This window comes from Rattus norvegicus, chromosome 2 (genome assembly GCF_021556685.1).
Source record: "Rattus norvegicus strain SHRSP/BbbUtx chromosome 2, alternate assembly SHRSP_T2T, whole genome shotgun sequence".
NCBI lineage: Eukaryota > Metazoa > Chordata > Mammalia > Rodentia > Muridae > Rattus > Rattus norvegicus.
The window spans coordinates 192,384,130-192,409,082 of record NC_141535.1 but is presented as its reverse complement, the minus strand read 5'-3'; the positions used below and the strand labels follow the sequence as shown (position 1 = coordinate 192,409,082).

General features: G+C 37.3%; 1 protein-coding gene and 1 long non-coding RNA gene across 3 annotated transcripts in view; one reads left to right on the top strand and one right to left on the bottom strand.

Moving 5' to 3' along the window:
• Positions 1-24,953, top strand: part of Sycp1 (synaptonemal complex protein 1) — a 141,941-nt gene that overhangs the window by 115,477 nt on the left and 1,511 nt on the right. For both annotated transcript variants that reach the window (XM_087616337.1, NM_012810.3), the window contains 3 exon segments: positions 12,428-12,484; positions 17,237-17,416; positions 24,116-24,259. In XM_087616337.1, the coding sequence (XP_087472463.1) occupies positions 12,428-12,484; positions 17,237-17,416; positions 24,116-24,259 (381 nt within the window).
• LOC148006734 (uncharacterized) overlaps positions 4,098-24,953 on the bottom strand; it is a 50,878-nt gene continuing 30,022 nt past the window's right edge. Inside the window, exons 2-3 of the long non-coding RNA XR_015676668.1 lie at positions 4,711-5,797; positions 4,098-4,641 (exon numbers count right to left, since the gene is read on the bottom strand). This is a non-coding gene — a long non-coding RNA (uncharacterized LOC148006734). The remainder of the gene's footprint in view (positions 4,642-4,710; positions 5,798-24,953) is intronic.

Here is a 24,953-nt window from a genome sequence, read left to right as displayed (position 1 = left end):
TTGATAGCTGAGTAATATTCCATTGTGTAGATGTACCACATTTTCTGTATCCATTCCTCTGTTGAAGGGCATCTGGGTTCTTTCCATTTTCTGGCTATTATAAATAAGGCTGCGATGAACATAGTGGAGCACGTGTCTCTTTTATATGTTGAGGCATCTTTTGGGTATATGCCCAAGAGAGGTATAGCTGGATCCTCAGGCAGTTCAATGTCCAATTTTCTGAGGAACCTCCAGACTGATTTCCAGAATGGTTTTACCAGTCTGCAATCCCACCAACAATGGAGGAGTGTTCCTCTTTCTCCACATCCTCGCCAGCATCTGCTGTCACCTGAGTTTTTGATCTTAGCCAATCGCACTGGTGTGAGGTGAAATCTCAGGTTTGTTTTGATTTTCATTTCCCTTATGACTAAAGATGTTGAACATTTCTTTAGGTGTTTCTCAGCCATTCGGCATTCCTCAGCTGTGAATTCTTTGTTTAGCTCTGAACCCCATTTTTTAATAGGGTTATTTGTTTCCCTGCGGTCTAACTTCTTGAGTTCTTTGTATATTTTGGATATAAGGCCTCTATCTGTTGTAGGATTGGTAAAGATCTTTTCCCAATCTGTTGGTTGCCGTTTTGTCCTAACCACAGTGTCCTTTGCCTTACAGAAGCTTTGCAGTTTTATGAGATCCCATTTGTCGATTCTTGATCTTAGAGTGTAAGCCATTGTTTTGTTCAGGAAATTTTTTCCAGTGCCCATGTGTTCCACATGCTTCCCTAGTTTTTCTTCTATTAGTTTGAGTGTGTCTGGTTTGATGTGGAGGTCCTTGATCCACTTGGACTTAAGCTTTGTACAGGGTGATAAGCATGGATCGATCTGCATTCTTCTACATGTTGCCCTCCAGTTGAACCAGCACCATTTGCTGAAAATGCTATCTTTTTTCCATTGGATGGTTTTGGCTCCTTTGTCAAAAATCAAGTGACCATAGGTGTGTGGGTTCATTTCTGGGTCTTCAATTCTATTCCATTGGTCTATCTGTCTGTCTCTGTACCAATACCATGCAGTTTTTATCACTATTGCTCTGTAATACTGCTTGAGTTCAGGGATAGTGATTCCCCCTGAAGTCCTTTTATTGTTGAGGATAGCTTTAGCTATCCTGGGTTTTTTGTTATTCCAGATGAATTTGCAAATTGTTCTGTCTAACTCTTTGAAGAATTGGATTGGTATTTTGATGGGGATTGCATTGAATCTGTAGATTGGTTTTGGTAAAATGGCCATTTTTACTATATTAATCCTGCCAATCCATGAGCATGGGAGATCTTTCCATCTTCTGAGGTCTTCTTCAATTTCTTTCCTCAGTGTCTTGAAGTTCTTATTGTACAGATCTTTTACTTGCTTGGTTAAAGTCACACCGAGGTACTTTATATTATTTGGGTCTATTATGAAGGGTGTCGTTTCCCTAATTTCTTTCTCGGCTTGTTTCTCTTTTGTATAGAGGAAGGCAACTGATTTATTTGAGTTAATTTTTTACCCAGCCACTTTGCTGAAGTTGTTTATCAGCTTTAGTAGTTCTCTGGTGGAACTTTTGGGATCACTTAAATATACTATCATATCATCTGCAAATAGTGATATTTTGACCTCTTCTTTTCCGATCTGTATCCCCTTATCTCCTTTTGTTGTCTGATTGCTCTGGCTAGAACTTCAAGAACTATATTGAATAAGTAGGGAGAGAGTGGGCAGCCTTGTCTAGTCCCTGATTTTAGTGGGATTGCTTCAAGTTTCTCTCCATTTAGTTTAATGTTAGCAACTGGTTTGCTGTATATGGCTTTTACTATGTTTAAGTATGGGCCTTGAATTCCTATTCTTTCCAGGACTTTTATCATGAAGGGGTGTTGAATTTTGTCAAATGCTTTCTCAGCATCTAATGAAATGATCATGTGGTTTTGTTCTTTCAGTTTGTTTATATAATGGATCACGTTGATGGTTTTCTGTATATTAAGCCATCCCTGCATGCCTGGGATGAAGCCTACTTGATCATGGTGGATGATTGTTTTGATGTGCTCTCGAATTGGGTTTGCCAGAATTTTATTGAGTATTTTTGCGTCGATATTCATAAGGGAAATTGGTCTGAAGTTCTCTTTCTTTGTTGTGTCTTTGTGTGTTTTAGGTATAAGAGTAATTGGGGCTTCGTAGAAGGAATTCGGTAGGGCTCCATCTGTTTCAATTTTGTGGAATAGTTTGGATAATATTGGTATGAGGTCTTCTATGAAGGTTTGATAGAATTCTGCACTAAACCCGTCTGGACCTGGGCTCTTTTTGGTTGGGAGACCTTTAATGACTGCTTCTATTTCCTTAGGAGTTATGGGGTTGTTTAACTGGTTTATCTGTTCCTGATTTAACTTCGATACGTGGTATCTGTCTAGGAAATTGTCCATTTCCTGAAGATTTTCAAATTTTGTTGAATATAGGTTTTTATAGTAAGATCTGATGATTTTTTGAATTTCCTCTGAATCTGTAGTTATGTCTCCCTTTTCATTTCTGATTTTGTTAATTTGGATGCACTCTCTGTGTCCTCTCGTTAGTCTGGCTAAGGGTTTATCTATCTTGTTGATTTTCTCAAAGAACCAACTTTTGGTTCTGTTGATTCTTTCTATGGTCCTTTTTGTTTCTACTTGGTTGATTTCAGCTCTGAGTTTGATTATTTCCTGCCTTCTACTCCTCCTGGGTGTATTTGCTTCTTTATGTTCTAGAGCTTTTAGGTGTACTGTCAAGCTGCTGACATATGCTCTTTCCTGTTTCTTTCTGCAGGCACTCAGCGCTATGAGTTTTCCTCTTAGCACAGCTTTCATTGTGTCCCATAAGTTTGGGTATGTTGTATCTTCATTTTCATTAAATTCTAAAAAGTTTTTAATTTCTTTCTTTATTTCTTCCTTGACCAGGTTATCATTGAGTAGAGCATTGTTCAATTTGCACGTATATGTGGGCATTCTTCCCTTACTGTTATTGAAGACCAGTTTTAGGCCGTGGTGGTCCGATAGCACGCATGGGATTATTTCTATCTTTCTGTACCTGTTGAGGCCCGTTTTTTGACCAATTATATGGTCAATTTTGGAGAAAGTACCATGAGGAGCTGAGAAGAAGGTATATCCTTTTGCTTTAGGATAGAATGTTCTATAAATATCCGTTAAGTCCATTTGGCTCATGACTTCTCTTAGTCTGTCGACATCACTGTTTAATTTCTGTTTCCATGATCTGTCCATTGATGAGAGTGGGGTGTTGAAATCTCCCACTATTATTGTGTGAGGTGCAATGTGTGTTTTGAGCTTTAGTAAGGTTTCTTTTACGTATGTAGGTGCCCTTGTATTTGGGGCATAGATATTTAGGATTGAGAGTTCATCTTGGTGGATTTTTCCTTTGATGAATATGAAGTGTCCTTCCTTATCTTTTTTGATGAGTTTTAGTTGAAAATTGATTTTATTTGATATTAGAATGGCTACTCCAGCTTGCTTCTTCTGACCATTTGCTTGGAAAATTGTTTTCCAGCCTTTCACTCTGAGGAAGTGTCTGTCTTTGTCTCTGAGGTGTGTTTCCTGTAGGCAGCAGAATGCAGGGTCCTCGTTGCGTATCCAGTTTGTTAATCTATGTCTTTTTATTGGGGAGTTGAGGCCATTGATATTGAGAGATATTAAGGAATAGTGATTATTGTTTCCCTTTATATTCATATTTGGATGTGAGATTAAGTTTGTGTGCTTTCATTCTCTTTGTTTTGTTGCCAAGACGATTAGTTTCTTGCTTCTTCTAGGGTATAGCTTGCCTCCTTATGTTGGACTCTACCATTTATTATCCTTTGTAGTGCTGTATTTGTAGAAAGATATTGTGTAAATTTGGTTTTGTCATGGAATATCTTGGTTTCTCCATCAATGTTAATTGAGAGTTTTGCTGGATACAGTAACCTGGGCTGGCATTTGTGTTCTCTTAGGGTCTGTATGACATCAGTCCAGGATCTTCTGGCCTTCATAGTTTCTGGCGAGAAGTCTGGTGTGATTCTGATAGGTCTCCCTTTATATGTTACTTGACCTTTTTCCCTTACTGCTTTTAATATTCTTTCTTTATTTTGTGCGTTTGGTGTTTTGACAATTATGTGACGGGTGGTGTTTCTTTTCTGGTCCAATCTATTTGGAGTTCTGTAGGCTTCTTGTATGTCTATGGGTATCTCTTTTTTTAGGTTAGGGAAGTTTTCTTCTATGATTTTGTTGAAGATATTTACTGGTCCTTTGAGCTGGGAGTCTTCACTCTCTTCTATGCATATTATCCTTAGGTTTCATCTTCTCATTGAGTCCTGGATTTCCTGTATGTTTTGGACCAGTAGCTTTTTCCGCTTTACATTATCTTTGACAGTTGAGTCAATGATTTCTATGGAATCTTCTGCTCCTGAGATTCTCTCTTCCATCTCTTGTATTCTGCTGGTGAAGCTTGTATCTACAGCTCCTTGTCTCTTCTTTTGGTTTTCTATATCCAGGGTTGTTTCCATGTGTTCTTTCTTGATTGCTTCTATTTCCATTTTTAATTCCTTCAACTGTTTGATTGTGTTTTCCTGGAATTCTTTCAGGGATTTTTGTGTCTCCTCTCTATGGGCTTCTACTTGTTTATTTATGTTTTCCTGGAATTCTTTCAGGGATTTTTGCGATTCTTTCAGGCATTTTTACGATTCCTCTCTGTAGGCTTCTACTTGTTCTCCAAGGGAGTTCTTCATGTCCTTCCTGAAGTCCTCCAGCATCATGATCAAAAATGATTTTGGAACTAGATCTTGCTTTTCTGGTGTGTTTGGATATTCCATGTTTGTTTTGATGGGAGAATTGGGCTCCGATGGTGCCATGTAGTCTTGGTTTCTGTTGCTTGGGTTCCTGCGCTTGCCTCTCGCCATCAGATTATCTCTAGTGTTACTTTGTTCTGCTATTTCTGACAGTGGCTAGACTGTCCTATAAGCCTGTGTGTCAGGAGTGCTGTAGACCTGTTTTCCTCTCTTTCAGCCAGTTATGGGGACAGAGTGTTCTGCTTTCGGGCATGTAGTTTTTCCTCTCTACAGGTCTTCAGCTGTTCCTGTGGGCCTGTGTCTTGAGTTCACCAGACAGCTTTCTTGCAGCAGAAAAGTTGGTCTTACCTGTGGTCCCGAGGCTCACGTTCGCTCGTGGGGTGCTGCCCAGGGGCTCTCTGCAGCGGCAGCAACCAGGAAGACCTGTGCCGCCCCTTCCGGGAGCTTCAGTGCACCAGGGTTCCAGATGGTCTTTGGCTTTTTCCTCTGGCGTCCGAGATGTGTGTGCAGGGAGCAGTCTCTTCTGGTTTCCCAGGCTTGTCTGCCTCTCTGAAGGTTTAGCTTCCTTCCCACGGGATTTGGGTGCAGAGAACTGTTTATCCGGTCTGTTTCTATCAGGTTCCGGTGGTGTCTCAGGCAGGGGTCCTGCCGCTCCTGGGCCCTCCCCCACGGGAGCCCAGAGGCCTTATACAGTTTCCTCTTGGGCCAGGGATGTGGGCAGGGGTGAGCAGTGTTGGTGGTCTCTTCCGCTCTGCAGCCTCAGGAGTGCCCACCTGACCAGGTGGTTGGGTCTCTCTCTCACGGGGTCTGGGAGCAGAGAGCTGCTGCGGGCTGGGATCCGCGGGTGTGGGACTTCCGGTAAACACAGAACGTGCCCGGTCCTAGAGAAATTCTGCTTCCGTGTGTCCCAAGCTCACCAGGCAGCTTTCTTGCAGCAGAAAATTTGGTCTTACCTGTGGTCCCGAGGCTCAGGTTCGCTCGTGGGGTGCTGCCCAGGGGCTCTCTGCAGCGGCAGCAACCAAGAAGACCTGTGCCGCCCCTTCTGGGAGCTTTAGTGCACCAGGGTTCCAAATGGTCTTTGGCTTTTTCCTCTGGCGTCCGAGATGTGTGTGCAGGGAGCAGTCTCTACTGGTTTCCCAGGCTTGTCTCCGTTTCCCTGATTTCTTTCTCGGCTTGTTTCTCTTTTGTGTAGAGGAAGGCTACTGATGTATTTGAGTTAACTTTATACCCAGCCACTTTGCTGAAGGTGTTTATCGGTTTAGTAGTGCTCTGGGGAAACTTTTGGGATCGCTTAAATATACTATCATATCATCTGCAAATAGTGATATTTTCATTTCTTCCCTTCCAATATATATACCTTTGATCTCTTTTTGTAGTCTGATTGCTCTGGCTAGGACTTCGAGTACTACATTAAATAAGTAGGGAGAGAGTAGACTTGTCTAGTCCCTGATTCTAGTGGGATTGCTTCAAGTTTCTCTCCATTTAGTTTGATGTTATTTATTGGTTTGCTGTGTATGGCTTTTACTATGTCTAGGTATGGGCCTTGAATTCCTGCTCTTTTCCAGGACTTTTATCGTAAAGGGGTGTTGAACATTTTCAAATGCTTTCTCAGCATCTAATGAAATGATCATGTGGTTTTGTTCTTTCAGTTTGTTTATATAATGGATCACGTTGATGGTTTTCTGTATATTAAGCCATCCCTGCATGCCTGGGATGAAGCCTACTTGATCATGGTGGATGATTGTTTTGATGTGCTCTCGAATTCGGTTTGCCAGAATTTTATTGAGTATTTTTGCGTCGATATTCATAAGGGAAATTGGTCTGAAGTTCTCTTTCTTTGTTGTGTCTTTGTGTGTTTTAGGTATAAGAGTAATTGGGGCTTCGTAGAAGGAATTCGGTAGGGCTCCATCTGTTTCAATTTTGTGGAATAGTTTGGATAGTATTGGTATGAGGTCTTCTCTGAAGGTCTGATAGAATTCTGCACTGAACCCTTCTGGACCTGGGCTCTTTTTGGTTGGGAGACCTTTAATGATGGCTTTTATTTCTTTAGGAGTTATGGGGTTGTTTAGATGGTTTATTTGTTCCTGATTTAACTTCGGTACCTGGTATCTGTCTAGGAAATTGTCCATTTCCTTCAGATTTTCAAATTTTGTTGAATATAGGCTTTTGTAGTAGGATCTGATGATTTTTTAAATTTCTTCAGATTCTGTTGTTATATCTCCCTTTTTATTTCTGATTTTGTTAATTTGGACACACTGTCTGTGTCCTCTGGTTAGTCTGGCTAAGGGTTTATCTATCTTGTTGATTTTCTCAAAGAACCAGCTCCTGGTTTTGTTGATTCTTTGTATAGTCCTTTTTGTTTCTACTTGGTTGATTTCAGCTCTGAGTTTGATTATTTCCTGCCTTCTACTCCTCCTGGGTGTATTTGCTTCCTTTTGTTCTAGAGATTTTAGTGTGCTGTCAAGCTGCTGACATATGCTCTTTCCTGTTTCTTTCTGCAGGCACTCAGAGCTATGAGTTTTCCTCTTAGCACAGCTTTCATTGTGTCCCAATGAAAGCTTGGGTATGTTGTACCTTCATTTTCATTAAATTCTAAGAAGTCTTCAATTTCTTTCTTTATTTCTTCCTTGACCAGGTTATCATTGAGTAGAATATTGTTCAATTTCCATGTATATGTGGGCATTCTTCCCTTTTTGTTATTGAAAACCAGCTTTAGCCCGTGCTGGTCTGATAGGACGCATGGGATTATTTCTATCTTTCTGTATCTGTTGAGGCCTGTTTTATGACCAATTATATGGTCAATTTTGGACCATGAGGTGGTGAGAAGAATGTATATCGTTTTGCTTTAGGATAGAATGTTCTATAAATATCTGTTAAGTCCATTTGGTTCATGGCTTCTCTTAGTGTATCTATGTCTCTGTTTAATTTCTGTTTCCATGATCTGTCCATTGATGAGAGTGGGGTGTCGAAATCTCCTACTATTATTGTGTGAGGTGCAATGTGTGCTTTGAGCTTTAGTAAGGTTTCTTTTATGTATGTAGGTGGCCTTGTATTTGGAGCATAGATATTTAGTATTGAGAGTTCATCTTGGTGGATTTTTCCTTTGATGAATATGAAGTGTCCTTCCTTATCTTTTTTGATGACTTTTAGTTGAAAATCGATTTTATTTGATATTAAAATGGCTACTCCAGCTTGCTTCTTCAGACCATTTGCTTGGAAAGTTGTTTTCCAGCCTTTCACTCTGAGGTAGTGTCTGTCTTTTGTCTCTGAGGTGTGTTTCCTGTAGGCAGCAGAATGCTGGGTCCTCATTACATATCCAGTTTGTTAATCTGTGTTTTTTTATTGGGGAATTGAGTCCTTTTATGTTGAGAGATATTAAGGAACAGTGATTGTAGCTTCCTGTTATATTCATATTTGGGTGTGACATTATGTTTGTGTGCTTGTCTTCTGTTTTGTTGGAAAATGATTAGTTTCTTGCTTTGTCTAGGGTGTAGCTTGCCTCCTTATGTTGGGCTTTACCATTTATTATCCTTTGTAGGGCTGGATTTGTAGAAAGATATTGTGTAAATTTGGTTTTGTCATGGAATATCTTGGTTTCTCCATCTATGTTAATTGAGAGTTTTGCAGGATACAGTAACCTGGCCTGACATTTGTGTTCTCTTAGGGTCTGTATGACATCTGTCTAGGATCTTCTGGCTTCATATTCTCTGGTGAGAAGTCTGGTGTGATTATGATAGGTCTGCCATTATATGTTACTTGACCGTTTTCCCTTACTGCTTTTAATATTCTTTCTTTGTTTTGTGCATTTGGTGTTTTGACTATCATGTGACTGGAAGAGTTTCTTTTCTGATCCAATCTATTTGGAGTTCTGTAGGCTTCTTTTTTTTTTTTTTCGGAGCTGGGGACCGAACCCAGGGCCTTGTGCTTGCTAGGCAAGCGCTCTACCACTGAGCTAAATCCCCAACCCCCTGTAGGCTTCTTGTATGTTTATGGGCATCTCTCTTTCTTTAGGTTAGGGAAGTTTTCTTCTATTATTTTTTTTGAAGATATTTACTGGTCCTTTGACCTGGGAGTCTTCACTCCCTTCTATACCTATTATCCTTAGGTTTGATCTTCTTATTGTGTCCTGGATTTCCTGTACATTTTCGCCAGTAGCTTTTTCCGTTTTACATTATCTTTGACAGTTGTGTTGATGATTTCTATGGAATCTTCTGCTCCTGAGATTCTCTCTTCTCTCTCTTGTATTCTGTTGGTTGATGCTTGTATCTATGGCTCCTTGTCTCTTCCTTTGGTTTTCTATATCCAGTGTTTTCTCCCTTTGTGCTTTCTTTATTGCTTCTATTTCCATTTTTAATTCATTCACCTGTTTTGATTGTGTTTTCCTGTAATTCTTTCAGGGATTTTTGTGATTCCTCTCTATAGGCTTCTACTTGTTTATTTATGTTTTCCTGCATTTCTCTAAGGGAGTTCTTTTTGTCTTTCTTGAAGTCCTCTATCATCATGATCAAATGTGATTTAAAATCTAGATCTTGCTTTTCTGGTGTGTTTGGATATTCAATGTTTGCTTTGGTGGGAGAATTGGGCTCCTATGATGCCATGTAGTCTTGGTTTCTGTTGCTTGTGTTCCTGCACTTGCCTCTTGCCATCAGGTTGTCTCTGGTGTTACCTTGTTCTGCTATTTCTGACCGTGGCTAGACTGTCCTATAGGCCTGTGTGTCAGGAGTGCTGTAGACCTGTTTTCCTGTTTTCTTTCAGCCAGTTATGGGAACAGAGCTTTCAGGTGTGTAGTTGTTCCTGTCTACTGGTCTTCAGCTGTTCCTGTGGGCATGAGTCCACCAGGCAGGTCACTTGGATCAGAAAAGTTGGTCTTACCTCTGATCTCAGGCCTGAAATCACTCGTCGGGGGCTGTGTTTCAGCTCTTGTGAGGGCAGCAACCAGAAGGGCCTGCCCCACCTTTTCTTGGGTCCCTGTGCACAGGGGGCCCAGATGGCACTAGGCATTTTTCTCTAGAGTCAGAAATGTGGGCAGAGAGTAGTCTCTTCTGGCTTCCCATGTGTGTCTGCCCCTCTGAAGGTTTAGCTCTCTGTCCCACGGGATTTGGGTGCAGGGAGCTGTTTGAGCAGGTCCCTTCAGATCCAGGTGAGGTCTGTACCGCAGGGGACCTGCAGCTTGAGTGCCCCTATCTTCCTTGTCCTCCTGTATTTCTTTAAGGGTGTTATTTATGTCCTTCTTAAAGTCCTCTATTATCATCATGAGATGTGATTTTAAATCCAAATGTGTTGGGTTATCCAGTACTTGCTGTAGTGAGACAACTGGGTTCTGATTGTGCTAACTAGTCTTGGTTTCTGTTGCTTAGGTTCTTGTGCTTGCTTCTCACCATCTGGTTATCTCTGATGTTAGTTGATCTTGCTGTCTCTGACTGGAGCTCATCCCTCCTGTGCGCCTGTGAGCCTGTGATCTTAGGAGGGAGTGCACTCCTGTGAGATCAACTCTCTCCTGGCAGGTTTTGGGTCTGGAGGGCTTTGGGACAGCCCTAGCTTTGGGTGCAGATGGCTATCAGAAGGATCAATATTCTAGATCTTTAGAGTAGATAGATACCAGTTGTCAGTTATATCCAAAGACTAAACACCTGTAGATGATGCATAATAAGAAAGATAAATACTATGACTATTAAACCCTTTAACTGCCAAATTATTGTGTAGTAAAGCTTTGGTTAGGGACAGTATTGTGTGAGAGAGAGCATGGCATATACAAGATGAATGATTCAGTATGGATATATACTGGCATAGGCATCATGAACAGCAAAGTGAGTTTGTCAAAAGTTGTGCACCTCGTTGATAAGTGGCTATTAGCACAAATGCTTGAATTGCCCTAGATGCACAGAACGCATGAAACTGAAGAGGGATGACCAAAATGCGAATGCTTCACTCCTTCTTTAAAAGGGGAATAAGAATACCTTGGCAGGGAATAGGGAGGCAAAGTTTAAAACAGAGGCAGAAGGAACACCCATTCAGAGCCTGCCCCACATGTGGCCCATACATATACAGCCACCCAATTAGATAAGATGGATGAAGCAAAGAAGTGCAGGCTGACAGGATGTAGTTCTCTCCTGAGAGACACAGCCAGAATACAGCAAATACATAGGCGAATGCCAGCAGCAAACCACTGAACTGAGAACGGGACCCCTGTTGAAGGAATCAGAGAAAGGACTGGAAGAGCTTGAAGGGGCTTGAGACCCCATATGAACAACAATGCCAAGCAACCAGAGCTTCCAGGGACTAAGCCACTACCCAAAGACTATACATGGATTGACCCTGGTCTCTAACCTCATAGGTAGCAATGAATATCCTAGTAAGATCACCAGTGGAAGGGGAAGCCCTGGGTCCTGCTAAGACTGAACCCCCCAGTGAACATGATTTTTGCGGGGAGGGCGGTAATGGGGGGAGGATGGGGAGGGGAACACCAATGTGGAAGGGGAGGGGGAGGGGCTAGGGGGATGTTGGCCTGGAAACTGTGAAAGGGAATAACAATCAAAATGTAAATAAGAAATACTCAAGTTAATAAAGGTAAAAAAAAAAAGTTGTGCACACTAAGAGAATTTAGCTTCTCTGACCTTTATGGTTCAGGGAGGCTATCACTTGTCTGTTTTATATGTTACTATCATATTAAAAAGCTTCTACATGTCTTAGTTTAGGTTTCATTGCCATCACCATAAGAAAGGGTTTATTTCATCCCACACTTCCATATCTCCGTCTCTTATCAAAGTGAAGTCAGGGGAACATGTCAAGCAGGAACTGATGGAGGCTGTGGAGGAGGCTGCTTACTGGCTTGTTCCCCATGACTGCTCAGCCTCTTTTCTATGTACCCCTAGGATTACTACCCAGTAACGGCACCACATACTATGGGCTGGGCCTTCCCAAATCATTAATCAAGAAAGTGTACTGCAGGCATATCTGGTAGTGGCATTTTCTCAGATGAGGTTTCCTCTTCTAAAAGGACCATAGCTATGTTATGTTGACATAAAACTAGCCATCATCACAATACATTCTTATATCTATGAGCAAGTCTTAGGTTTTCTTCTTTAGCTACTGAATAATTCCTATAATCCAGTGTGCTATACTTTTAACATAGTCTCATTTTTTTTCTTGACTCTTTCTATACATTTATCTTCTTCTTCACCCAAAGTTAGATATTGTTTAAGTTTATACACTTTTTGGAACTTACTACTATGATTATTTTTGCTTCTCAGCATATTACTTTATACTTTATTTTGTTTTAAAAGTTAGTTCATTATTTAAAGTACCACTGAAATGAACTTTCTTAACATCTAAGGGAAAAGCTGACTGAATCTCTCAATATAGATTATGATTTGGATTTTTTGTAACATGTAGTTATTTAGGTACTTGTCTGTAACCCTTACTCTGTAGGGTTGCTTCATTCATTTCAAAATTTAAAAGTAAGAAAGTCGAGATTCAAAACTCACTAGTGATTTCACAGATGCACAGGAGAGATGGAATAGAACCAAAAAATAAAGCCAAATAGAAACCCTGTAGAAATGATTGTTTAAACAGTTTGTTTTGATTTGTGTTAATAGTAATATTTGTTATATAATTTGTTATTTATTTTTAATAGGAGAAATTAAAAATGGAACAAGAAAACACAGCTATTCTCACAGATAAAAAAGACAAGGTAAGAGTTTTATGCCATTCTATTTTTTTTATAACCAATATATTTTCAGTTCAGTATGTTGGACCTAGGCTCTTATGTGTGTCAGGTAAATGCTGTGCCACTGGGATATATCATTTTTCAAACAATAATTAGAAATAGTTCTTGTTGCTCATAAGTATAAAAATAACTCTAAAAATATATCATTTTGTTTCCAAATTTTTTCTTGCTATATTAATTTAAAGGCATTAGCTAATTTTTTATACATTTACTATTTTATTTTGTTTTAGACATTTAGAGATTGCTTCAATTTAATTCTTTAAAAATTCATTCTGTGTGTGTGTACATGCAGGAATTTCTGTGTTGAAGTAGAGGACAGTTTGTGGAAGCTGGTCTTCCTTGCATTATGTGAGTCCTGGGGATTGGATGAAGGTCAGCAGGCTGTTTGCTGAGCCATCTCACCATATACAGAAAAATAATAAAACAATAGTAAAAATGTATTTGTAAAGCTTTCCACTGTAATGAAGTTTCATTGTGGGCATGAAGAGTTAATCTAGAGCCTCTGACTTACAAGTCTTGGGTTAAGTTGTTATTTTCTTCATAATCACACGGCCTTTTAGTAGACATTGCTATGATATTTACATTGAAGTCAGAGACAGAGTAGTCTGGAAATAACTCGGTTGTTAGGCATAGACAATGCCTCAGCCTTGTGACCTTTGAGTTAAAAAAAGAGAAGGTAGTATTTAACCTATTCGTGAGTACCTTGTGCTTTATTTTCACAGAGATTGTACTAGACACTTGAAATGATTATCACTGAAGATATTACCATACTAAAATTAACCAGCAAGATTACAGTCAGTGCAATAGCTGATAAGATGAAAAATAGGGGTTGGGGATTTAGCTCAGTGGTAGAGCACTTGCCTAGGAAGCGCAAGGCCCTGGGTTCGGTCCCCAGCTCCGAAAAAAAAAAGAAAAAAAAGATGAAAAATATTTAGTCACTAATATTCTTTTATAGATTTAGAACATTCATATAATTAAATTATATGCCATTTTTCTAGAGATAGACTGATTCATATTTAATTCTATAATATATACTTAAGTATATATTATCAGATTAGTAAGTGATATATTTTATCTGACAATTTTACATGTTATATATGCTGTAAATGAACAAAATTATTAAAAACTTGAAGAAATTTAAATAGGCTTTTGAGAATTACACTTTTCTAACAATACTGGAATATCACAGACCTAATATGAACATTAAATTTACCAAATGTTTCTGATTTTTTGTAAGTTATTTAAATTCTTCATGCCATAATTTTCTCTAAATGGTTTTCCTTACCTATATTTTCAATTAGTTAGGAAGATTAAGTGCGATGGTATTGTAATCCATTTAATCTTCAGCATAGAGTAAATGTCATATAAGATACATACATAAGAAGCTTAAGTCCAAGTGGATCAAGGACCTCCACATCAAACCAGATACACTCAAACTAATAGAAGAAAAAGTGGGGAAGCATCTCGAACACATGGGCACTGGAGAAAATTTCCTGAACAAAACACCAATGGCTTATGCTCTAAGATCAAGAATCGACAAATGGGATCTCATAAAACTGCAAAGCTTCTGTAAGTCAAAGGACACTGTGGTCAGGACAAAACGGCAACCAACAGATTGGGAAAAGATCTTTACCAATCCTACAACAGATAGAGGCCTTATATCCAAAATATACAAAGAACTCAAGAAGTTAGACCGCAGGGAGACAAATAACCCTATTAAAAAATGGGGTTCAGAGCTATACAAAGAATTCACAGCTGAGGAATGCCGAATGGCTGAGAAACACCTAAAGAAATGTTCAACATCTTTAGTCATAAGGGAAATGCAAATCAAAACAACCCTGAGATTTCACCTCACACCAGTGAGAATGGCTAAGATCAAAAACTCAGGTGACAGCAGATGCTGGCGAGGATGTGGAGAAAGAGGAACACTCCTCCATTGTTGGTGGGATTGCAGACTGGTAAAACCATTCTGGAAATCAGTCTGGAGGTTCCTCAGAAAATTGGACATTGAACTATACCTCTCTTGGGCATATACCCAAAAGATACCCCAACATATAAAAAAGACACGTGCTCCACTATGTTCATAGCAGCCTTATTTATAATAGCCAGAAGCTGGAAAGAACCCAGATGCCCTTCAACAGAGGAATGGATACAGAAAATGTGGTACATCTACACAATGAAATACTACTCAGCTATCAAAAACAATGACTTTACGAAATTCATAGGCAAATGGATGGAGCTGGAAAATATCATCCTGTGTGAGGTAACCCAATCAGAGAAAAACACACATGGTATGCACTCATTGATAAGTGGATATTAACCCAAATGCTTGAATTACCCTAGATGCACAGAACACATGAAACTCAAGAAGGATGACCAAAATGTGAATGCTTCACTCCTTCTTTAAAAGGGGAACAAGAATACCCTTGGGAGGGAATAGAGAGGCAAAGTTTAGAACAGAGGCAGAAGGAACACCCATTCAGAGCCTGCCCCTCATGTGGCTCATACATATACAGCCACCAAACTAGATAAGATGGATGAAGCAAAGAAGTGCAGGCTGACAGGAACTGGATGTAGATCTCTCCTGAGAGACATGGCCAGAATACAGCAAATACAGAGGCGAATGCCAGCAGCAAACCACTGAACTGAGAACGGGACCCCCGTTGAAGGAATCAGAGAAAGGACGGAAAGAGCTTGAAGGGGCTTGAGACCCCATATGAACAACAATGCCAACCAACCAGAGCTTCCAGGGACTAAGCCACTACCCAAAGACTATACATGGACTGATCCTGGGCTCCAACTGCATAGGTAGTAATGAATAGCCTAGTAAGGGCACCAGTGGAAGGGGAAACCCTTGGTCCTGCCAAGACTGAACCCCAGTAAACGTGATTGTTGGGGGGAGGGTAATAATGGGGGAGGATGGGGAGGGGAACACCCATAGAGAAGGGGAGGGGGGATATTGACCTGGAAATCGGAAAGGGGAATAACAATCGAAATGTAAATAAGAAATACTCAAGTTAATAAAGATGGAAAAAAAAGATACATCAGAGAGAATCAGTATAAGTTCTGTATCATTTGAAATACATTATGACAAATTGTGTTAAAGAAATATGCATTTCTGTGATTATTTCCATTATTATAAAGAAATATGTATTCTCCAAGGGATATGTGTGTGAAAGTCAGGCTTGTTTTTTAGGCTACCAAATAAATGGTATTTCCCTGACATGACCACAAGGTGGTGGAACAGTGACTTTAAAGTTCCACTCAGATCTACTTGGGGAAAATATGTCCTGGAAAAGCTACAGTTGGAGGTTTCAAATACACAAACTGTTATCAAATCCATATATTCAGTTATAGTGTAAAATATGTACAAAAAGACAGAAATACAATTGAAAAAAAAGGTCCAGTCCTTTACTTCTGTATTTAGGAGGTGAGGATTGGTGCAAGTTCAAAGACAGCTTGATTTTCATATGGAGTCTCAGACCAGTTCTCAAAACAAAGTTCAGGAAAATAGAAAATAAAAAATTCCTATGTGCTGGAAAATGATTATAAATAGATTATTAGAACAAGGCAAAACTCAATCATTTTCATATAGTACCTCGATATTCTAAATAGGCAAATTTAAATCTGAAAATGTACTTGTAATCACCTAGAATGACAGTAGTATACACAGAGAAAAGAATACTGTATGCTCCTACTTTAGTGACTTTTAATAATACCTGTTGTCACTTAAACCTTTTTTTGTTTGCCTTCAAGTCTTTATTTTTAATGTTTATTTTTAATGTGCTTGGGTGTTCTGTTTGCATTGATTTCTTTGCACTATGTGCTTGCAGTGAGAAGGCCAGAAGAGGGCATCAGCTTCCCTGCAGTTGGAGTTACAATTGATTTTGAACTACCATGTGGGTGCTGGAAATGGAATTGGGGTACTCAGGAAGAGTATCCAGTGGTTTTAATTGCTGAGCAAAATTTCCAGCCTTTTGTAATCATTGTTTTTAGTTGTGTACCTATATCCCCTAGTTTAAAGTCACTCTCCAAGTTAAAATAGCAAACTTTTGAAAGTTCTCTCCCCTGTGTGTGTGTGTGTGTGTGTGTGTGTGTGTGTGTGTGTGTATGTGTTGTGCACACATGTGTATCTGTATGTATTTAATTGAATGTTTTCCGTAATTGATTTTGTGGAAATGATGATGACCAAAGAAGAATAGAACATGATGTATTTGGGATTCAATATTCAACTAAAGAAATTATTATTACTTTTTGAGAGCTTAGGATGCTACGCAGTCCTAGAGGACTTTCTACCATGTATAAGGCTCTAGGTTTAATCCCAACACTCAGTTCTTTCTCCCCCTGTCTCAGTGTATGAGTGTATTTTAGTAGGAAAATTTTTATCTCTTACTAGGTTATATATAACATATATGGAAAGAAATTACTAGCAATTTACCACATGAATTGCTAAGGAAGCTGTATACAAATAAAGAAAAAAAATGGGTTGAAGTAAAGGCAAAGTATTTAGAGTAAATTTTCTCACAATTGGAGCAAATGCCCATTTTTTCAGTTTTTTCCAGAAAATTTCCGTATTTAATTTTTCCCCCTCACTTTAAAAATGAATTCGACTACAAAGCTAAAGCACTGTGGAGTTTGAAGTTGATATGGGCTTCATAATGAGGCATTATTAAGAAACAAAATTAACATGGTTTTATTCGCTTTTATCCAATGTAGAAAATACAGGCATCTTTGCTGGAATCACCTGAAGCCACTAGTTGGAAATTTGATTCTAAAACAACTCCCTCACAAAATATATCTCGGCTTTCCTCATCAATGGATAGTGGCAAATCCAAAGATAACAGAGATAGTCTGCGGGCATCTGCCAAAAGCATTTTATCTACAACAGTTACAAAGGTTTGTTGACAAATTTCTAAGATGATAGTAATTTTTCAATAGTTTTGGTATTATATACCATAGATTCATATACAAATAAAATTAATTTTTGGCAAAGATCATTTTTTTGGTGGCATCAAAAAGGAATGGTTTTGTTTTTTAAATCATTTTTCCTTCATTATGTCCAAACTTAATGGCATCTTGGGCAGATTTCATAACTGGCTGTTCATTTACCAATGCATAGTGTTGAATATGCGAAGTCTGGTTCTGATTTGAAGCTTTATAGCACTGCTGTAGTTACCACCCCCATTGCTATTTGTTCTACATCATTTTTTTTTTTGCCTTTTATTTAGCAGTCATTTTATGGTAATTGCCAGTATCTGCCTTCGTGGGTTTTTTTTTTTTTTTTTTTGACTTTTTTTGAGACAGGGTCTTCTTGTGTAGTCTTAGCTGTCTAGAGTTTGCTATGTAGACTAGGCTAGCCTTGAACTCACTGTGATCTCTCTGCCTCTGCCTCTGAAGTGCTGGGATTAAAAGCATGTGCCACCATGCCCAGCTCACAGATTTATTTAATCTGTAGGGAATAAGTATAGAATTTTATTCTGACAACCCCTCTTTTATATGCCATTCTACTCTTAAGTTTTCTTTCTGAACTCAACCAGACACAAGAATAGCTAAATACATTTATTACACAGGTTCATAACTTACCAGAAAATGAGGTACTCCTCCTCCACTGTTGAAAACCAGTCCTTACAAGGACACTTCTTTTGCAAGTTGAAGTAAAATGTATCTGAACCTGTTTATACTCTAAGTTGAAAATTTACATCTTGTTTTCTTATTTTTTTTTTAAATAAATGGGAAGAAGTGTTTGCTAGTCATAGGGTTAGTTCTTTCACTTTTAAATAAGATTCAGAGATGAATTTGGCCTGCAGTATATTTCATGTTCTTTATGATGTGGGTTACTACCCAACTTGGAGTTCTGGTTGACCATTCCAGCATGAAAGAAAAAGTTTTCAGTCCTTTTATAATAAACATACACAAATATTATTCAACTTGTGAAAATTACTCAACTTTAGTTCCAACTTCTTTTCTATTGTTGTGAAACAGCCCATCATGGAGGAAAATCAGGGCAGGAACTCAAGGCAGGAACTAAAGCAGAGGCTATGCAGGGGTGCTGATTAGTGGCCTGATTCTCATTGCTTGCTCATGCTACTTTCTTTCTTTTTTTAATTGAATTTTTAAAATTTACATTTCAAATGTTCTTCCCTTTTCTGGTTTCCTGTCCATAAGCCTCTTATCTCCTCCCCCTCCCCTTCTTCTATAAGGGTGTTCCTTTCCCCATCCAACCCCCACTTCCTACCCTCCTCATCCTACTTTCTTATAAACACAGGACCACCTGCCCATGGTGGTACCACACCCAGTGGACTGAGCCTTCTCTCATCAATCATTAATCAAGAAATTGCTGCACAGAGTTGCCTACAGCCTAGTCTTATGGAGGCATTTTCTCAATTGAGGATCCCTCTTTCTAGATGATTCAAGTTTGTGTCAAGTTGACAACTATCCAGCCAACATGAATATATAGCTTAGAAAAACCTTTATATTAAATTATTCATACACTGCTTGTTTAAAATGTAAAGCAATATTAAATAATAACTTCACTTTAAAAACCTAATTGAAATATTTTTAAGAAAAATTACAGATCTTAATTATTCACCTAAAATTAAACCAAACATAACTTCACAACCAACACTCAGATTAAAATAGAGCTTTACTGGTTTTTCAGAAAAGCTCCAATCACTAGTCCTTCTTCTAAGATCAGTTATTGATCTCTGTTCCTCATGTAGCACATATTCTTTTTATCTGTATTTCCTTTATTGCATGTTTATTAGTTCATCCATGTTGTAGCTTAAATGTTACATACCATTTTTACTAGTATTTAACATTGTAGTGTGTGATTTTTACAGTTTTTTACTTGTACGTAAACATTTTTATTCACAGATCAGTGTTAACATCTTTTAAAACAAAATTCATCAAATAGTTTGAGTTAAAGTTTCTTGAAATGAACATCTTCCTAAGGAGTCTGGACAGGTTCTCATCAAGTTATTTGAGGAAAGTAGATGGTGTTGTGACCTCTTTTATGCTTTCTGAAATCTCAGTATTTGTGTTACAGATTTTTTTGGTCAGTTGTGCTAATGAATACTTTGGTAGTTTTCAGTTTAGACTTTTATGAAAAGTATTGTTCTAGTACCTGACACATACATTTTAGTTGTATATGTACAAAGAAATGAAATTGCTAGATTGTGAAGATATATTTTACAATATATTGCCACTCATTTTTAGTGGTTAATTTAAATAATTTACATTGATTTAGTTGGTAAATTAATTTACTAAAAAATTACTAAATTACATGTGGCAGTATATACTAAAATCTCCACACTGTAGCAATTATACTTAGAGTCAACAAATGTTCTAATGGCTCTATATTCTTAGCTTTTCATTTAATTAGTCATTCTAGTGGGCATGGTTTTCTTTTTCTTTTTTCGGAGCTGGGGTCCGAACCAAGGGTCTTGTGCTTGCTAGGCAAGTGCTCTACCACTGAGCTAAATCCCCAACCCCAGTTACCTGTTTTTAAAGTAAACTAATTGCAATTGTGTATTTTCACAAACTTACTGTAAGGTAATACATAGAAGTTGTGTGTATCTTTTATCCAGATTTTTCTACAACATGATACATTTGTTAAAACTAAAAAGCCTACATTAGTATATTATTTACTAACTAAATGAGCTTTTACATGAATTTTACAGTTTTTTTCTTTTTTATTAAAGATACAATTAATATACCAATTGCATTATATTGTCATCTCTTTATTCTTTGTCTTTTTCTTTTAACCTATTTTATACTGTAGCCAAGACTAGGCTGACACTTGATATGTTACCTGTGCTCTGCATAAATTCCTGAATGCTGGAATTATAGATGTGAGCCATCAATTGTGCCTGGCTTCTTGATTTAAGTTTTAATGAAGGCATTTGTAGCTACAGTTTTTCCTCCAAGAATTGATTTTACTATACCCATAGATTTCCATATACCATTTTTCATAAAAATGGTTTCATTTTTATACATCTCAAAATATTTTCTAGCTTCTTCTTTGTAACTCTTCTTAAATGTTTGTTTTAGTTAAAGTTTCTCTGTGTAGTACTGGCTTTCTTGGGACACTGTAGATGAGGTGAGCCTCAACTGCAGATCTGCCTGCCTCGCTTCCTGTGTGTGGCACCACACCTGACTGCTATAACTCTTTTTAACTTGTGAGTTAAGATATTTATAAGATACTTTTGAATGTACTATAAATTTCCCTAATATCTATTTCGTTGTATTATAAAATCTTTTAAACCTTGTGTTTCCTTAGCTTCTGTTTAGTTGCTTTGCTAGTTAGTAAAAGTGAAGGTTTGAAATCACTATTCTTTTCTGGTTTAGGCTCATGTGTTTTGGAGGTCTGCTTATAACATATTTTGATAGATTAAACTCTTAAAAGTATCATTGTTTATCTCACATTTTACTGAGTAAGAATGTAGGTACTTCAAACTTATTTTCTTTTCTTTTTTTCTTTTTTTTTCTTTTTCTTTTTTTTGGAGCTGGGGACCGAACCCAGGGCCTTGCGCTTGCTAGGCAAGTGCTCTACCACTGAGCTGAATCCCCAACCCACTTATGCAAAGTCTTACATTTATTTTTTTTCTTGATTCTGCTTTCCTTTTAGTTTAAGTAGATTCTTTTCAGAATTTAATTTTTGGTTTTTACTGTTTTAAGAGTCATTGCTTGGTAGTGCTTTGACAATTATAACACCTTAAATTAAAATGATTTAATTTGAATTAGTGATTTCAACATTATTAAAAGCATTTGCTTCAATATACCTTTATTTCATTTTAGACTAAAAGGTCTCACTTCATACAAGTATTTCTTGTATGAAAAGTCTATGTGTGACAGTTTATCTGGAAATTATATGTTATTATTCTATATCACATATTAGTAATACATTACATTAATTGATTATATATTAAGTTCTCTTTACTGTTAGGTGGTTGGGGTCTGGGCTAGGTGTTCCAGGTTCTTGTTCTCTTACCTAAAGAATTTAAAACAAGACCTCACATTTCCAAAACAGGCAAAGTAATCTTATTTGAACCAAAGTGATATTGCAAATTACAGAGGGATCCATGGTTAAGACTGAGAGTTGAGTGAGAGTATTCAAGAATCTGATTATTGTTCAAGGTACCCCCCTCATGTAACTATTCTATAACAAATGTAAATTATTTTACAGGTCCTTTAATTATCATTTCATCCTGAAGGGAATAGTTAATTTAACCATTAACAAAGTACCATGTTAAAAAAAAAGCTATAAGACAGTAAAGTACTTACATACCTCACTGTCTACATTATGAAGTATTCTGAATGAGTCATGATAAACTAAAATTATTTCAGTTTTGATACTGCATAGTGACATATCTAGCAAATCAGGATGCGTACTATCAGATATGTATGTCTTTGTGTTCATCTCTCCTGCAAAAAGTTGGATGAGAGTTTGAAGCAATGATTTGGGTCAGATTGCATCCCACTCCTAAGATGTTTGCTTATTTCAAGTTTTGCTTCCTCTGGTAATTCTACCAGAGTCAACCTAGTAGGAAAGAGTCCATAGACTAGCAACTTTACAACTTTTGAATTTTCAGGTAAAACATGTAGATTAACCTTTAGAAAAACCTCTAAGATTATTTACACTAGTGAATATTTTTACAGTTTAGAAAAATACAAATGGTTATTGCTGATGATCATTCTTCCTCTACTGGATCTTCTCTCTGGCTTATATTATATTATACACTTAAGAATTACCTCTACTCCTGTTATGGTTAATTTAGAAACTAGAAAATCTACAAAGGAAGCTTTTTGTAAATATAGAAGAAACATTATTATGAGAGACCCCTTATCACAGAAAACCAACCATAACCCTTTTTCATGAAGAAAAGGTTTTCATGAAAGGCCTATGTAGAACATTTTCTTAGAGATTCTTGAACATACTAACAATCAGAAGTTTTTTTTTATACCTGAAAGACGAATTCATTGATTTTTACTCTTATTTTTTAAAGAAATAATCATTTATGTCCTGCTAAAGAGAGCTTTGATACTGCTGTATAAACATCATGACAATAAATATTTAAACTTTTATTAAATACTTGCTTGTTTCCTAGGTAAGAACAAAATGAAAACACTTTCCTTTGTCCACTATTACCCATGCCCAGATCCCCCAAAGCCTGGCCTTCAAAGTCTACCAAGGAAAGCATCTTTAAAATAGACTGCAATAGAAAGAGAGATAAGCTAGACCATTTAGTTATGTATGTAGGTTCCTTTTTGTTATTCCTGAGCCTTAGTGGAAACCCCATTCAAACTTTCCAGTCCTGTCTTACCTATGTGATGGGAGGCAAGGCACAAGTTAATGTCATGAATAGTTTGGATTAAAGGGGGACAGTCTGAATATGCACATCAGGTGGTAACTAGGAGGTTCTCACTTAAAGGTTAATAGATTTCAGAGTTTTGTCCTACTCTACATGCATCCAAAAGCAGGATCAGATCAGTCTTTGTATTCTTCATAAGCAGATAAGTTGGGAATACTTATCTGAATAGAAATCTAAATTTAATTGTTGCTAGGAGTGGGGAAACTTACACTATTGTTCAGAGATAGGAGGAGGTGCAGAGTTTGGGGTTGAGGTTGGAGAGATTCTGTGGTTGCTAAGCACATTGTTTGAATAAGGATGCATATGTATATGTGCAGGCAAAGGAACTAAGCTGCCAAGTGCATTACTACAAGATGGGACATGTGCATAACTCCAAATCAAATCAGAGTCCCAGCTAAACTCTCTCCTATGCTTGTTTGTCTTAATACTTCACCTTAATACTAGGTGAACATGGACAGTCCTTATTTTAACCATTTTGAAAATGTCAGCCCGTGTTCTTTAGGACTCTGAGGACTGGATGGTTGGTTATTCATTAACATTTATTTATTTGTATGCTTTTAAAAATCCTTTATGGATAATGATTAGCTAAAGATCAGCAATGATGGGGACAAGAGTAAATTAAAACATCACAAAGCTCTCCAGACGAGTGTAAGACTTTTAATAATTTCCAGAAGACTGAGAAAGAAATTCTCATCATTTTTACCAGTGTGTTTAATGTTGTTACAGAGGAGTGAGTTTTTAGAGCTCTCTACTATGGCAGTTTTGCTTATATTCTTTTAAATTGAAGCATATTTTCTCATAAAGAAATGAGTTTTATGGGAAAAGCAAAGTTTATTAAATATTTGGTTCTCAAGTACAGTTAGAAAAATTAAACTTGTAAAGAGTATTGATTGCTGAAGCTGGGATAGAAATTTGTCCTCCTTGCTCTGATGTTTTTGTAGTCTGTCAAAGGAAAGACTAAAATCCAATATTCTAAACATTTTAAAGAAAAAAATTATATCAAAATCATTTGTATTAAATATCTGTCCAAAATGTCTGCTTATTATGTTTGCTAATAATGAAACTTATTGCCAGTTTCAAATTGCCTTGAAGTCCATTAACTAGAACTGGCAATGTTGTCCAGGTTGACCTCAAACTCATCATCCTGCTTCTTCAGCCCCCTGAAGGGATTATAGGCATATTCCACTACATTAAGCACTCATGTATGTTTTTTCTTTTTACATAGGAATATACAGTGAAGACACCAACTAAAAAGAGCATATATCAAAGAGAAAACAAGTATTTACCTACTGGAGGAAGTAATAAAAAGAGAAAAACTGTCTTTGAATTTGATGTTAATTCAGATAGTTCAGAAACTACTGATCTTTTGGTAAAAATATTATGAAGAAGTAGCATTTTTTACTTATTCATGTCATTATTTGTGTTGTTTCTTGATATAAATATGTAACATTATCTACCACTGTGATACTAAAATACACCAAAACTGTCACAACACAGAATTATATGTTTTCTTGCCATTTGACAAAAATTAAGGTTCAAACAATTTTCTTCTAAATTTCAGAAAACTTGACACATAAATCATAAAATATTATATACTCTTGACATGTGAGATGACTAATTGTCATGATTTCCAGAAAAGTAATATGAATAATGTTTTACTACATTTAAAACATGAAAGTGGGATTAATATTTTAATACCTTTTTGCATATTTGTTGCTTTATTTTATACTGCTACTGATTGGCATTTATATCACAGTATTAACAACTGTAATATTCTGTCACTCCTAAGGAGTAATGTAAGGATAGCATATTTAAGGAAGCTACTATTTTTATAAGAATGATTACTTTAAAGAATGGCTAGAGATAGCCTGGACTTTGGAGGTAAACATTCCAATGTTGTAATTCTGCTGTATTTCTACCAGAGTAATCTTGACCAATTTCTTAGCTACTATGATATTCAAGATGCCTTTATTTCATTTTCATTTTTAAAGAGGAGAGTTGTATGGGTTAAGGTTATAGCTCAGTGGTAGTATTTGTCTTGTATTGGTGCCTGAGCCTTAACT